We start from the raw sequence: 16,503 nt of genomic DNA on the forward strand, positions 1-16,503 counted from the left end.
GTGGACACTTTTTTTGGGCAGGTGACACCGGCCACGAGCCCGAGCACGTGCTATAACTCCGGTCCACCTTGAGCCCGACCAACACCTGTGTGTGTAAATTCCTGCAGGACGAACAAAAAAAAAAAGGAAACAGTGAGAGAAAAGACGAGAGAGCAAGCAGAGGAGTCCGGAGCGCTTCTTCTTCTCTCCTCCCCCTTCAGACCCCGCCGCTCCGCTCCATCTCTCCTCTCTCTTTTCCTCTCTCTCTCTCTCTCTCTCTCCCGCTCTCTCTCTCTCTCTCTCTCCCGCTCTCTCTCTCTCTCTCTCTCTCTCTCTCTCCCCCTTTCTTAAATTGACATTGGTCTGGCTCGAAACATGATAACAGAAAAGCCTTCCTCCGCTCCGCGTTGTCGGTCCGTCCTCAATCCCGATCACTTGAAACTCAGATAAGCAGGCGTGAAGAGGAGAGGAGAGGAAAAAGGGGGATCGCACAGTGTCCTATCAGCGGGAATAACAAGAGACCTTTATATACCAACACTCACACTCACTCACCCACCCTCGTCTATGTGCTCTTCTTGCGCATCGCAGATCTTAGAAAGTGCTCGTGTTCAACTGGAGTGAAAGTTAACATGTATATGCACGCTTTGATACGCGCCAGCCTTGGATTTGTTGGTCTCTGCTTGGTCGCCTTTGTCCAACAGTCAGCTTCAGGAAGTAAAACCACTCAAGGTAAGTTTTCATGTAAAAAAAAAAAATAGCTTTTTTTTTTTTTTACTCCTGTTTTTTTTTTTGCCAGACTGCTTGGTGCCTAATTGATAGATTTGTTAGATGCTTTTTGAATGATGACACTTGATCAGTTGTCTAAATAAAAGAAACTTGATTTTAGGTGTAATAAAACAAGTTAAAAGCAGAGTATTTGGACATTTTATGGTAAAAAAAATGAGTTTTTGGAGACTTTGATTAATCTGTCTGATTGAAGTAGGTGCCTTCTGTTGATCCACTGACTCATTTTGCAATCACTTAATTGCTTTTTTCTTGTCATGTATGCTCAGTTCCTTCTTGAAGAAATTATTCTTAATAAGGCTTGAATTAAGTTTTTCTCTTGTTATAAAAAACCCAGCTGTCTTTGATGTTCAAACAGCACCAGCAGCGTGAACAGGTCTGTTTCATAGCTCATCCTGCAGGTATAATTGTAGTGAGACTACCAGGAGCTATTTGTCACAGTCCAGACAAGTATTTGACACCGGCCTGTAACGCACACATGGAGGAGCCTCCGTCTGTCAGACACTGCAGCTACAGTGCTGACCGACCTGCCCAGCTGGCTGCCCTCCTGCTCTCTCCTCTTGTGAGAAATTATTCAGACCAGACAAGGAGGGCAAGCCTGAATCCAAAAAAAAAAACTCTGGCACCTTTACGGGAAGCAAGAAAGACACGGTGTTACACACTCAATTTCTGATCCGCTCGGCCTTTCTCCTCCGGGGGTTTTCATCACTTCATTTTCCCACAATACAAACGCCAAGTCAGAGCTGCCAGAAGTATTTGCATGCAAAGACACATCACGGCTCCTGTGCGAGCGCTGATTGTGGTCGGTGATGTTTCGCACACACAAAAAGACATCTCTCGGGCGGTCGGCGAGGCAAAAAGAGAGAAAGGGGGTGGGTGACTATTTTGCATCCTGGGTGGTCTGCCCCCGCTTGTGGGAAAACTCAATATTTACATTTTGCAATTAGAACTACTTTTTTCTCACTTTATTTTCCACAACATCGATTACACACTTCTTTGTAGCGTGGAATGCCGCCGTGTGAGTGTCGGCCGGTATAATGGCGTGCACCTGTTTGTTGGCCACCAAGTGACTCGCCGTGGACGACCACTTTGGTAGACTTCGCCTCTAATTCCTGTTCTGCAGTGACACATTATCTGTGTTTGGCTCCGGAGTTATTTGTGAGCATATTTTGTGCCTAACTGAAAATAAATATTGCGCTTGATGTTGGTGGCAACTGTGTGGCACTGACGAGTCTGCAAGCTGGGAACTATTTTTGAAAACTGGAGAAATGAATGATGACTGCAAAAAAAAAAATGCACAATTTGTCATCTCAATATTTATTCAACACAGATGTTGCTGTCTTTATTCAATGTAAGTCCAATCATGGCACTGTGCTTCAGGCATCAGTCATTAATGCTCCAAGGAAGAAAAAGGGAGCAGTGGAATGAGGGAGGGAAGATTCAAGGATGTGGTGGAGAGAATGACAAAGAAGGGAAAAATGAGACGGGGAAAACAGGAGAGATTAAGGGTGCAGAGACAGACAGCGAGAGAGAGAGGTTTCTTAGTGAGCGAGAAAAAGAGAAGGAAAGAGGGGAGCCATAGACGTCATGGCAAATCACTTTCCCTCGAAACAGAGTCGGGAGCTCTTCGTTAATGCGGCGGCACCAAGGCAACGGTTGGTGTGGGGCTGACATGCTGCTGTGGCTGGCTATGTTAGTGTAACCTCTGCTCCGGGGCCTGGGGGTCTAAAGACGCAAGGCTGCCTGAGCGGGGAGGAAGGCCAGATCCAGGCCCCGGACGCACTGTGGGAACCGAGCGGCTTTGGCAATATGAGGCCCCAAGTGACGGGGAAGCTTACCTAGAGATGCTGCCCCAAGTCTGAGCAAGATGGAAAGGGAAGAAGAAACCCCTCCCTCCCACCCCCAACACTCACTCACCCCTTTCCTTTTTCACCCAACTCTTGCTTTGTTTGCTTTGTCCTCGCTTCCTTTCCTTTTGCACTTAATGAAGTAGCTGTGCTTTTTCTCTGTCAGCTATAAGCAACGACTGCATTACACCCAGTGTGTCGGAAAGCTCGCTGTCAGCCCGTGTGCTATTTATATTTTTGCAACAAAAAAAAAAAGACGTGCACAGCTCCCCACACTGTCCGCTTTCCCCGGTCCTGTCCGGCCCACTTTTGTTACTTGATAGAAGGCTGGATACGTTGCAGGTCTGTGTAAGCATGGAGGTGTCAGCATACAGTATGTGTGTGTGCATACGTGTAATTGGGACAGTGTAGAGTGTATGGGCTGTGGCCATTTGGACAGTTCTTTGAAACTGTATGTGAAAGCCACATAAAAGAACCATTTAAATGGGGCTTTTTATTCCTGCCCATGGCCTTGAACTTCTCTGAATGTTCGCCGTTTAGCAGAGAGAAGGCGGAGGACCATCTGCAGCACCGTCTTCCACGAACACGGCCAGTCATCTCGCTTTAGCATTTTGACACCACTTTGGCGCTCTTCTTTCATCACCTTCACTCTCGTTTCTCGGGCTGTGTGGTTCTCTGCGTTGCCCGTGAGTCCTGACAAGCTCCTGCAGTGGTATTTGTCGAGCTGTTACACTTATCCCCTCAGAGACTGGATGTGCCTTTTTAAAACAAGCAGACGCAAAAGTCCCTATTTGCCTGCCAAGGTAACGGAGCGCAATTTTTTGGCAAAGTAATTTTTAACAGCCGGCGAATGGAAGATGTATTCAGGTCAGCCAGGGAAAAAAAGACTTCTCCCGTCCTCATCGGGATGCTCTGTGACTTTGAGAAGTTTGCCGATCAGGACACTGCGGTTTGGATCACTTAACTAAAGTGAAACCCTTTAATTTCTCTCACTATGTAAACCCAATTAAAGCAGATGTTCTTTTCCCTAAACAAAATGCACTCCCTAGTGTCAGTGTGTCTTTGCTCTCTCTGCAGCAGGCACGCGGTGTCAGATAGTGGTGTTCTCGTTATGATCAGAGTGTCTGAGGCAGGTTGAGCCTCGGGGATAGCCCTCGGTCACTCGCTGATGAGCGGGTGGAGGGGATCAATCCAGCTTCACTTTACCACTCAGCAGACCCACTCAGAGAGCATCTGCCTGACAAGTGGTGCTCCGGCACTGCTGTACATGTTGTTACAGAGCAGCCGAGAGAGCAGAGAGATTATTATCTTGGCATTACTTGAGTGGTGAAAACACTTGATAACAATTCTGTCCAAGAGCAACACGGTATGAATCACGAAAAATGGCTTTGATCTGTGGGTGTGTTGTGAGGACATGTGAACGTGTATGACTGTGATGAGTGATTGTCGACTGGATATTAATGATTGCACTTAGCAGGGAGAAGTGTTTTCACTTCCCAAAATGAGGCTCCATTATAGACGGAACGATTGAGGTTTATTGTGCCTATTTTTTTCTTTTCTCTAATTCCCCGGCCTCAATGTGGCCATCTGCTGCTTGATACAAACATTTTTAGTTTAGTTTTAGGGCAGGCAGGCTGAAGCTACGCACAGAGTGAGGACCATGTTTACAGGCACATGTAAAGTCGAAGCTGTCTGGTGTGAGCTGTGACCCAAGGCGTTCAGTGGGCCTTCGTTCGTTCTGGACAGTTGCTCACTTTCATCCTGGCCGCTGGAATGTAAAACCAAGACATTTCCTCTCTCTGCAACACAGTGTCAAAGAATCTGGCCTTAAGAAATGTGACTTCCCCACTCAAGGTCTCCAAAACGAGAATCTCAATAAGTGCGCTTTCCAAATGATTAGCATTTAATCCATTAATTTCCCCAGGAAATTGGTTTTGTAATAAAGCTGCATATTTGCTAGAATGTATTTCTTTGTCAAGAAAATTAGAAATAAGGTTATCATTCCACTCCGAGGATAAAGTTTAACTACTGCATTTCTTAAGAATTTATCAGCATCACGTAAAGGGTTTCCAGCATTCATTTAAAGGAATAGTGCAACATTTTAGGAATAACACTTCTTGGAGTTAGATGAGAAGATTGAAACCACTCTCATGCATGTCTGTTAAATTTAAAGGGCCATTGTGTAGGATTTAGGATCTATTAACAGAATTGGAAGAGAGTATTCTTAACTATGTTTTCATTAGTGTATAATCACCCGAAACTAAGAATTGTTGTGTTTTCATTAGCTTAGAATGAGCCCTTCATATCTACTTTTGCGTATTCACTTTACCTTAAGGCCACCGTAGGTTCTCTGACACGCTTAAAAAGGGAGGGATGATTGGAGGGGTATTCACTTGGTTGCAATCTGCAACCTCACCAGTAGGTGCCGATCACCCGATTCTGCTGTTATCAGGCCATTAAATAAGCATTATCAGTTGCTATAAGCACCATAGATGTGGGTCAATAGGGGCCTACTACGCCTATGTTCATGTTCAAACACTTTGTAAAACTGCATGAAATGTTACATTTTGAACATAAACAAAAAGGCTTCTTTAGGTTTAGGCAACAAAACTACAGCTTCTTTAGGTTTAGGCAACAAAACTACAACTTCTTTAGTTTAAGGCAATACAACTACAACTTCTTTAAGTTCATGCAATGAAACTACAACTTCTTTAGGTTTAGGCAACAAAACTACAACTTCTTTAGGTTTAGGCAACAAAACTACAGCTTCTTTAGGTTTAGGCAACAAAACTACAACTTCTTTAGTTTAAGGCAATACAACTACAACTTCTTTAAGTTCATGCAATGAAACTACAACTTCTTTAGGTTTAGGCAACAAAACTACAACTTCTTTAGGTTTAGGCAATAAAAATACAGCTTTTTTAGGTTTAGGCAACAAAACTACAACTTCTTTAGGTTTAGGCAAAAAAAAAAAAAACTTCTTTAGGTTTAGGCAACAAAACTACAACTTCTTTAGGTTTAGGCAATGAAACTACAGCTTTTTTAGGTTTGGGCAACAAAACTACAACTTTTTTAGGTTTAGGCAACAAAACTACAACTTCTTTAGGTTCAGGCAATAAAACTACAGCTTTTTTAGGTTTAGGCAACAAAACTGCAACTTCTTCAGGTTTGGGCAAAAAACTACAACTTCTTTAGGTTTAGGCAACAAAACTACAACTTCTTTAGGTTCAGGCAATGAAACTACAGCTTTTTTAGGTTTAGGCAACAAAACTGCAACTTCTTCAGGTTTGGGCAAAAAACTACAACTTCTTTAGGTTTAGGCAACAAAACTACAACTTCTTTAGGTTCAGGCAATGAAACTACAGCTTTTTTAGGTTTAGGCAACAAAAAAAAAATGCTTGGTTAAGTTTAGGAAACGTATTTTGTTTTGGCTTAAAATAACGATGAACACAAACACAACTACACATTGTTGGTTTTACATGGGATGCGAACTTGGGTCTCCTGGGTGAAAACCCTGTTTTCCACCACTTATGGAGTTTCACACTGTATACTACAGCGCCCGACTTCAGCTTCTGCTCCTGTCATAATTACTACGGTCGCTGTCCTGTTCTTTTATACCTTCTTTCAGTGATCTACCATGTGAATAGATGATAAAACCTACTAATGGGTGTAGTAGGCCCCTTTTGACCCAGATCTATTGGGCTTATAGCGACTGATAATGCCTATTTAATAGCCTGACAACAGTCTAATCGGCTTATCCTGCACACTGTACCTTTTAAGACAACAGCCAGCAGCTGGTTAGCTTAGCTTAGCACAAAGACAGGAAAGAGGGGGAAATGGCTAGCCTGGCCCTGTCAAATGGTTACAGATAACACCTACCAACACCTCTAAAGGTCACTAATTAACACATAATACCATGTTCGTTTAATCAGTCCGGTAACTTCCCGGAGACTCTGCTGGTTGCCTGGAAACTGCTCAGAAATAGTCCAACACATTGCCCCCCTGTAAATTAGCGAATTGTAATTTTTTTACACCAAGTCTCCTGTAAATGATTAGCGTTTCAGTGTGATCAACATTTCTGCTTTTCCTTCAGTTTGCATCACATTATATTTGTTTAACAACCACCTCTTCTCATCATCTGCATACATTTACTGAAATACTCAAATTTAGTATGCAGTACGAATGCTAGGTCGCCTCCAAACAAAACCCTAACCCGTGGACACTGCAGATTCCCCGTTGCTCCCCAGGGGAATCCATCAGCTGTTGAGATTCCTCTGTCATGGTACCTTTGCTCCTTTCCTAGAGCAGAAAATCACCTTATCAGCAGCTAGCGAGGCCCCTGTGACCGCTCTTTGTCACCTCGTTTAGAATGGTTGCAGGGCTGACAAAGCTGTAGATTTGCTGTGCAACAGAGTGAAAAAATAGTTAAAAAATCACCCAAACTTTTCTCAGAACAACTTCTTTGTATGCAACACCAGTGTCCAGTGGTGAAAAACATTCAAACCCTCACACTCAGGAGTACAGAGCCTGTTTATTTATCGTGGCTTTAATCTGAACAATATGTTCCAAATGAGTCCTGTGATGCTTCTCTCAACTGTGGCATTGTGGTTAAAATTAGAAAACTCTCTCCTGCTCCCATCTCTTCCTCTCTTTCCCCTCTCACCCTGTCAGTGGCCTTTGTTCTCTGTGCAGATGCGTTCCCTGTGCTGACAACATCCCTGTTGGTTTCGGGGGAGGATGGAGTCAGTGTTGACGGCGCTCTGACCCCCCCAGTCTTAAACTCACCTCCAGAGCCCTCTTCACAAGTGCTGATGGCTCGCTGAGGAGCCTCAGTTCTGTCCCTCAGCCAGCTGCGGCGGCTCTTAGATCATTAATCCTCTAACCCCCCCACCACTGAGCCCACATTTGTTTTTCTCTTCCATTACTCACTGATTGGGGATACTGTGACTCAGGAGAAGATATCAATTGGACTGTCATCTCAGTGTCTGTACTTTCTTGGGCCCACGGCTGACGCTCCACCATCCTTCCTCCTCTTTTGCCCTGCTCTTCCCCGCTCCCCCCTGTGACCTCTCGGCTGAATAATCGGGCTGCGTCTCTTTTTGAGAGTTTGGGGGGGGGGGGGGGGTCAGCGAGGGACGTCATTAGGCTGGTCTGCGGTGGTCAGCGTTGTCGGAGGGGGGTTGGGGGTCAGAGAGAGCCTTGTTTACAGACTGTGTGTGTTTACATTCCTGATGGTGAGCGCCAGCTTTAGAGACTGCTGGAAGTGAAAGGAAATGCTCTTATTCTGCTTAGTAATGGAAAAATCCAACCCAATACATCAAGGAATCCAGATGAAAAAAAAAGCCTAGTTATTTATTTGGTGGGTTCTGGCCAATGCATTCTGGGGAGAAAGAGGGATGACTTCACTGATGAATTTGAGACTTCCTCAATGGACAGAGGCATGGGAAAAACATATGACCCTCTACAGTATTTAATCACCCCCGCTGAACTCCAGATATATATTTATTGCAGACTGTAATAGCTTATACTGTTGATTAATGGCGAGCACTGGTTGTTCATGGCTTTTTGTTTGAAATCATTACACCATCCATCATACAGGCATGTGGGCTGCAACTAAGGGTTATTTTTATTATCGATTAATCTACCAATTATTTTCTTGGTTATCATTGGGTCTATAAAATGTCTGTAAATAGCAAAAAAATGCCCATTGTAATGTCTTGTTTTGTTTGACCAAGAGTCCAAAACTCAAAGATAGTTAGTTTACTATCATAGAAGATTAAGAAAACAAGAACATATTCAAATCTGAGTAGCTGAAATCATGGAATTATTTTTCTTAATCGATCAACAAAATAGATGTTGATCAATTCTCTGTTGATAAACTAAACAATCAACTAATCATTGTAGCTCTATAGGCATTAAGTCCTTTTTATTATAATTTTTTGCAATGAACACAGTACCTGATATACTGTAGTATTATTGGTCGATATTTCTGTCATTCATAAGTTTACACTGGGTACTTCCATCGGCCAGGTGTCTTATACATTGCAAGAAATTAAAATTGATATCCAAAAAGAACAGAAATGTATACGTATAAAGTTACATTTTCGCAGTGTGTACTGTTTCATATTGCTTTATACTGATGAGGACATGAGTAGCTGGAGAAAATTTGATAGGATCCACAAAATGACATGCACATCCTTAAAATAAACACACAGTAACATGCGTCAACTAGTAATCTAGATAAGTGGGTGTCCGTTGGTGGAAGAGAGCAAGAGAGCATTTTAACTTTTTTTAATACTAAAAACTGTCAACACAATATACTTATAATTATATAAACATATTTTGAGTTGCCAGACATGACATTGTGCTGCACCGATTAATTACAGGGTACATTTTGAATTTAGCCGGTAATAATAATGTGATGATACACAACCAAGAAAATATGCCGCAGGAAGACAATTTCAGACGTAAATAGGGAAAAATCTGTGAAGACAGATTGTTCCCTATTTATGTCTGAAAAGACTGAAATGTCTGCACAACATTTATTGCAGTTTTCAATAATAGTAATAACAATTATATTCATAATGACATCCAAGTAGAGCTGAAAAGATTAAATAATCAGTTGATTGACACAAAATGTATCTGCAACTATTCATTTGCCATTTTTAAGCTAAAATGCCAAACCTTTGCTGCGTCCAGCTTTTCACATGTGAGGACTTGAGGCTTTTATTTGTCCTATATGATAGCAAACTTAATATCTTTGGGTTTTTGGACTTTTGGTTGGACAAAGCAAGACATTAAAGATGTCAGCTTGGGCCATTTTTTTACTATTTCCAGACATTTTATAGACAAAATGATTAATCAATTAATCGATAAACGACTGCAGATAATTTCATAATGAAAATAATTGTTTGTTGCAGCTCTACATCCAACAATTGGATAGATTAAAACCAGGGCTGTCCATCGATTACAATATTTAGTCGCATGATTGTCCATAGTTAATCGTGATTAATCGCAAATTAATCGCACAATTTGTATCTGTTCAAAATGTACCTTAAAGGGAGAATTGTCAAGTATTTAATACTCTTATCAACATGGGAGTGGGTAAATATGCTGCTTTATGCAAATGTATGTGTATATTTATTATTGGAAATCAATTAACAACACAATACAATGATAAATATTGTCCAGAAACCCTCACAGGTACTGCATTTAGCATAAAAAAATATGCTCAAATCATACCATTGCAAACTGAAGCCCAACAGGTAACAACAGTTGTCAGTGTGCTGACTTGACTATGACTTGCCAAAAACTGCATGTGATTATCATAAAGTGGGCATGTCTGTAAAGGGGAGACTCGTGGGTACCCATAGAACCCATTTTCATTCACATATCTTGAGGTCAGAGGTCAAGGGACCCCTTTTGAAAATGGCCAAACCAGTTTTTCCTCGCCAAAATTTAGCGTAACTTTGGAGCGTTATTTAGCCTCCTTTGCAACAAGCTAGTATGAATGGATTCTTTAGGTTTTTGTAGTTTCATATGATGCCAGTATCTTCACTCTAGCTTTAAAACTGAGCCTGCTACAACCTAAAAATGGCAAGTTGCGTTAATGCTTTAAAGAAATTAGTGTCTATAAAATTAATTTGCGTTAACATGTTGTTATTGCGTTAAATTTGACAGCCCTAATTATAACTGATTTACTCTTGTCATTACAACTCACATTGTCTCTGATGACATTTTTTTTAAATATTTTGAGTTGGATGTAAGTCACCTGACCAGTTGTCTAATTTCTGATCGGTGGATTTAATGTGTTTTCAATGGCAAAATATCTCCCAGGAAAATCTGCCAGAAAGTTTTTCCCCAAATTTGCCCTGACATTTTTACCTCCTTATGTGAAAACCTTTGAGATTTTATATGTTCTGCTCTGGCGTCCCGTTATGCTGCCTGATTGAAATACAGTAGGAGCAGTGATGGTGACGGAGAGGCCATCAGACACTTGATACGTCTGTATGAGGGAAAAGTTTGCATTAGGTGATTATGTTGTCTCACAGCATTTAAATGGAGCATATATCCAGTCAGTTCCAGCCCACTGAACTTCACATTTCTGAGCTTTAGTAGTTAATGCCTGCTTCACAGCTTACACAGAGAACCATTCACTTTATGCCTCAGTTTGACAGGAAACAACTAAAAATATCACACTTGTGCTGTAATTGCTACCTTGCCATCTTTATAGTTGGTACTGTATCTGGTTAAAGCAACCACCAATGAATGTAATTGCTGTGTGCAGAGGGGAGAGTGTCATGTCAGTTAGCTATGGTTGTATAAATATAAGGTATACAGCTGGACTAAGTGCCACCCTTTCCGTATATAAAATATGCTGCATGAGGCCAAGAAGTCATTAACCATGGACGACACATGCCAAGAGAGGTGAAAAATCCCTTGAAAGGTGCAAATGAATTCCTTGTCACTTTGGCTCCTTTATGGGAAACGGTTACAAGTTATGCTCAATTATTCGGTGTTTGTATGTATTAGACCTCCGACACTTAATGTATGTCATGTCAGGCTCTCTCTGCGCTCTCTTAGTATTACTCTATGATTCACTTAATTACTGTAATAAGTGTTTTTCTTCTGAAGGTGGCCCGGAGGTCTGTGAGTCACATCTATTAAGGCCACACATGCTAAAGGAAAGGCACCAGATGCTTGGTGGTCTATGACCAAAATCACAGAGAATCGCCATTATTTATTCAGAGAGTTTGAGCCTGAGAAATGTTTTATAAATGGAGCAAGGTGAGTCCACTTGCTCTTCACTCTGCAGTCTCCAGGCTCATCAGTGTTGCTGTCTGTTTTGCTGGAAGGCACACACTCGCACTATAAAGGCATCTGAAGAAGCAAGGAGACTGAACTGACTGAAGAAGCAGATACAAAGATCTTGTTTGTGTTGGCTTGAGTAAGTTGAACAACCCAAAACCACATCCATTATATATCAGTGTTTGCGCAATACAGAATCAGGAAGTTGTAGGATAAGAAATTGAAGCAAAAGAAATATATTATTTATTGAAGAAGCTTTACAAAAGATTGTAGAATTTTACAGGGTCAATATTTGCTTCCTTAATTTCCACTTTATTCTACTTACTTTATTAATCCCCAGAGAGAAAAATTGTTTGACTCGTTTTGTTATTGTGCAGAATTTCTGATAACGAAAGCTGTGATTGTGCACCAAAATGTTGAATAGGAGTTTGGCACTGGTTTTGATTGAAATGTGGAAAAATCAAGTGATGAATGAATGAACAAATTAAATCTTTTTAATTTATTTTGCACTGAATGAGCATGCAGAAACGATTGGTCGATTAATCGATTATGAAAACTGACTACTGACTGAAAAAATGCCCAAACTTTGATAGTTCTACATTTTCCAATGAGAGAATTTGCTGATTTCTTGGTCTTACATTATAGTAGAATAAATAAATAAAAATATGTTTTATAGACCAAACTAGGGATTTCATGCGAACTGAGAGAACCTTGAGAACTGAAGTCAATGCCAAAAAAACGTGATAGTACTTTTCTGCAGTACCGCAGATACCACCAAGTACCACCAGGGCACAAGACTAACGTTCCATCACAGGGTTGATAGAAAATGTGTTGTGGACACCGTAAAATCACTATCAACGCGTCCAGGGGACGCACCCTATTTTATTCCTTGATGATGCTACATTGCGAACAACAAATCTGTGTTGAAATCAGCAGGACAAGAGCTAGTTAACGTTAGCTGTTAGCTCCTTGCAGGATTGTACTGCTTACGGGCTGCTAACAGCTAATGTCATAGCTCTCGCTCTGCCAATTTTGACACAGGAGGTGCCATTGATTTACATTATTCAGTAAAAATGAGTATTGGGTGAAGGTGAATTCTAATTGTGATGTGTTCAAATGTAATCTTGTAAAATGTACTTTTTGGCGAGAAGCTTGAATAAATCCTATTGTTTGAAGGAGATGTTTTCACAACAATATAAAATAGATAATAGAGAGGGAATTATTACCTTTTTAACTTCCTAACAAAAAACAGTATGCAAACGGTAATAAAGGAGGGAATGTTGACGCACATAGGATTTATTGTTTTACTTTTGTTTTTTACCGTGGTATAGAATTGGCATTGAGAGTTGTGGAATTTCACTGGTATTGGTATTGACTAATGGTATTATGACATCCCTAGACCAAACAATTAATCGAGAAAATAATCAGCAGATTATTCAATTACAAAAATAATCATTAGTTATAGCCCTAATATAACTAAAGAGGCACTCCAGCCATTTACTATTGCACAAAATATTTGTTCGAGATACCCTGAATTTTCACCTCTGGTATGGGTCAAACTTTAAAAACACTAAACCTACATTTCCCATAATGCAACTCAAAAGCATATTTCATTCGATTACATCATCAGGATTATTTCTTTCAAACTTTGGAAAACTCCCTCCAGGACATTGTACAACTGATTTCACAGGTAGTAGTGCTTCATGAACTTCATGTGTAAAATTGGTGGAGTGTCCCTTTAAGGAATATACAAACACAACAAGGATCAGTCATTACTGTCATTGTCTCACACAACTAATAGACAATCAGTAGACATAAGTAATAAAAAGGAAGTCCTGTGCACTCCAAGGTATAAGCAAGGTAAAGGCACAGATAGTCTTTCAGCATGTTAACACGATATTGCCCTCCTTAAACTCAGTTTGCATGTTCTTGTTCATTTTCCCTTTGGCCTCAGATTAATCTGAGGCTTCATGGTTGGTGGACACAAGCAGGGAGGGGCCCGGGGTTTTTGAAGCTGTGATCACAGTCTCTGAAAGCACAGGATCAGTCAGTGGTCATGATTCCTAAACATTTAGAGTGTGTGAAGGATGAGTGTAAATATCCCGAATGGAAGCAGTTGATATTTTTATTCACAACTTTTTAGAGGCTTGCTGGACGGCCAACAGTGTATCCCTTCATTAGCCGAGGGGGATCTGGGCAAGAGGGGGGAGAGATGCTAAATTTTGTGTTAATGTTGACGTCTGCATTTCATCAAAACCTTTTTTTTCTTTTTTTGGGAGGCTGGCCAGTCTGCTGTCCTGCACATTTTGAAAATCCACGACATTTTCACAGTGTGCTGCGATAATGTTGCAGCAACCAGCCATAGTTCCTGTCCTTTCCACAACCTCGTACTCACTTCCTCTCATTAGTGCGCTCCATATATAGCACTAGATACATTTAGTATGCTAATATTAATGTGATGTTTTGGGCATATACTACATAAATAAAAATCAAATCTAGCAGCAAGCACACCTAGAAGCATTATGACTGCATGTGGGTGCATTATTGGTATCAATGTGCTAATTTTAATATTCCCCTCCATCCAAAAATGTGTTTTTCTTAGAGTTTGTTACTTTGATGTTTGAGCCGTGCAGAATGACGTATGTGCAGTTTTGACATTCATCTGCTGAAGAGGAAAAGTTTCTCTGTGCTCACCTAAAATCTGCATTTAAGATGATACCTACAAGCATGATTTTGTGACATATCAACTAGTTTTGAAGCGAATTGAGGATTGACTTTTCAGTAGGGCTGTCAAAGTTAACGTGATAATGCATAAACGCAAATTCGTTTTAACGCCAATAATTTCTTTAACGCAGTCAATCTTTCGTAAGTTGTCGTGGACACAGTTTTAAAGCTAGAAGAAACTGGTATCATATGAAACTATAAAACCTAAGGAATCCATTGGTACCAACCATGTCATAGTAGCTCGTCGCGAAGGAGGTTAAAACATTCCAAAAGTGCGCTAAATTTTGGCGAGGAAAAACTGTAATTGCCATTTTCAAAGGGGTCTCTTGACCTCTGACCTCAAGAAATGTGAATGAAAATGGGTTCTATGGGTACCCACGAGTCTCCTTTTACAGACATGCCCACTTTATGATAATCACATGTACCTGTGAGGGTTTCTGGATATATATACATACATTTGCATAAAGCAAGCATATTTGCCTACTCCCATGTTGATAAGAGTATTAATAAATGGACAATCTATTTTTCTATATTAAATATTTGAATCGATTGACAGCCCTACTTTCCAGTGAAGTAGGAGACATCTTGTGTCCAGTAGTTAAACTTTGGAAAGGAACAATATTTGCATTCTGGATTTTCCGATGAGGGTGAAGGCGCAGACGTAATTTCAAGAATTATTTGTGGAATAACCAAAATCAAACATAAATTATTATTTAAAGCTTTTTTTGTCTTTAAACATGTCTGGAGGGGATCTGTAAGTGTTCTCTCTGCTGCTCTGTACCTACAGTAATTATCCTGACCTTAACCCCATCCTGCACAACCACAACCCTAAGTATAGTGTAAGTGTGGTTCTAAGATGGATAATTACACTACTTGTTCCTTTGTAATTATACGCAGTACGACAAACGCTGTGATCCCAAGAACACCTTTTTATGGACTTGAACCCAGCACCCTTCCTCCTCTGCCGCAAGAAGCTCATGAAAATTAAGGATTTCATCTGAAAATGCTTTTGTCAAGAAAGACTGTTTCGTGTCTAATGTGAAACCGCAACTGTTCAAAATCATTCTGTCAGGAAAACCCTGCTGAATACTTTGCTGCTCTCTCGCTGACTGAATGTATCACTCGGTCCATATTTTTTTAGTTATTATTTTGAAGTTGACTGCAGGCGGCGTGAGTAGAAAGCTGCACCTATGGGTGTCCCAGCTCCACTCAAGTCTATTTCTGTATCTGAAGGAAAGGTGATGGGATGGAGGGGGGGCAGGTTTGGGGCAAAGCAAACAGTGAGGGTCTCAACACTCAAAGTAAACATTACCCTATGTTTGAACTACACGCCTTTGGCCCTACAGTTCTCCCACACACTCGCGCTCTACCCTCTGAGTTTTATTCCTGCTAACACCCCCTCGAGCCGGCCCAGCTAAATACACTGCTTATCCCATGGCCTTCTCATAAATCAGGGAGGAAAAGCACCTCTGACAGGGTCTCACCTCCACGGCCAGCAGCCCTTAGCCGGCAGCTCTGACTTCCATGTAGGGACTACTTTGGAAGAAATGGACTAATGGCTTTTCAGAATAACTCTCCTAATAACCATCTCCGAGGACGTTAGGAAGTTTTATCCAGCAGATTTAATACAATTATAATAAATCCCATTTATATACCTCCGCCTTCCAAAAATGAAAAGTGTGTGTTGCTGAGTCAAGAGCATGTGATGGTGGATTTAGTTGAGTTTGACACACGGCAAAGTTTAAAGTTTTATTGAGCATACAATAGAGCATGAAGTGAATCGGTTTCAGGGGAGAGAAAACATTAGTGTACAACTTGTTTTCATCCAACAAAGTCATTGAATTCAGTGCTCTGAGAATGTCAAGCTATTTGTGCCTTTAATATGCTCAAGTATGAACCAGAGGAGAGCTGCAACAGCAGCAATATTTGAAATGACACATCCCCGGAGGAAACTGTTTAAACATCTGAGCATTGCCCAACATCTCTTTCTTCTTTGGTTTTGCTGTTTTGACTTTGTTTATTCATCCTTGTCTCGAAGCGCCAGCTTCATCTTCCGCTGCCTTAACTTGTTCCCAACAACTTTGATTCCTCAACACAAAAGAATGAAAGAAAGTCTCAATGAGAAACACAATCTTTTCATCTCGGGCATGAGTCAATTACCAGGGCAGCATTACTGAGCATGACGTTCAGAGGATCGTCTTCTGGACTGAACAGAAGGATATACAATGAAAGTATTATTTCTGACATGTTTATTTCCACGGCAAAGATATGTTGGGTTTCCAACAAGACCAGCATATTTAGCTGTTGTCGTCCATGTGTTTGGAACGCTCCCAGTAACTTTTATGGGTGGATTTTTTAAACA

General features: G+C 40.9%; 1 protein-coding gene across 2 annotated transcripts in view; it reads left to right on the forward strand.

The window, feature by feature from the left end:
* Positions 1-286: 286 nt before the first annotated feature.
* scube3 (signal peptide, CUB domain, EGF-like 3) overlaps positions 287-16,503 on the forward strand; it is an 88,785-nt gene continuing 72,568 nt past the window's right edge. For both annotated transcript variants that reach the window (XM_074643706.1, XM_074643707.1), the window contains exon 1: positions 287-708. In XM_074643706.1, coding sequence (XP_074499807.1) covers positions 609-708 — 100 coding nt within the window. In that variant the 5' untranslated portion in view covers positions 287-608. The remainder of the gene's footprint in view (positions 709-16,503) is intronic.

This window comes from Sebastes fasciatus, chromosome 8 (assembly GCF_043250625.1).
Source record: "Sebastes fasciatus isolate fSebFas1 chromosome 8, fSebFas1.pri, whole genome shotgun sequence".
NCBI classification, from domain to species: Eukaryota; Metazoa; Chordata; class Actinopteri; order Perciformes; family Sebastidae; genus Sebastes; species Sebastes fasciatus.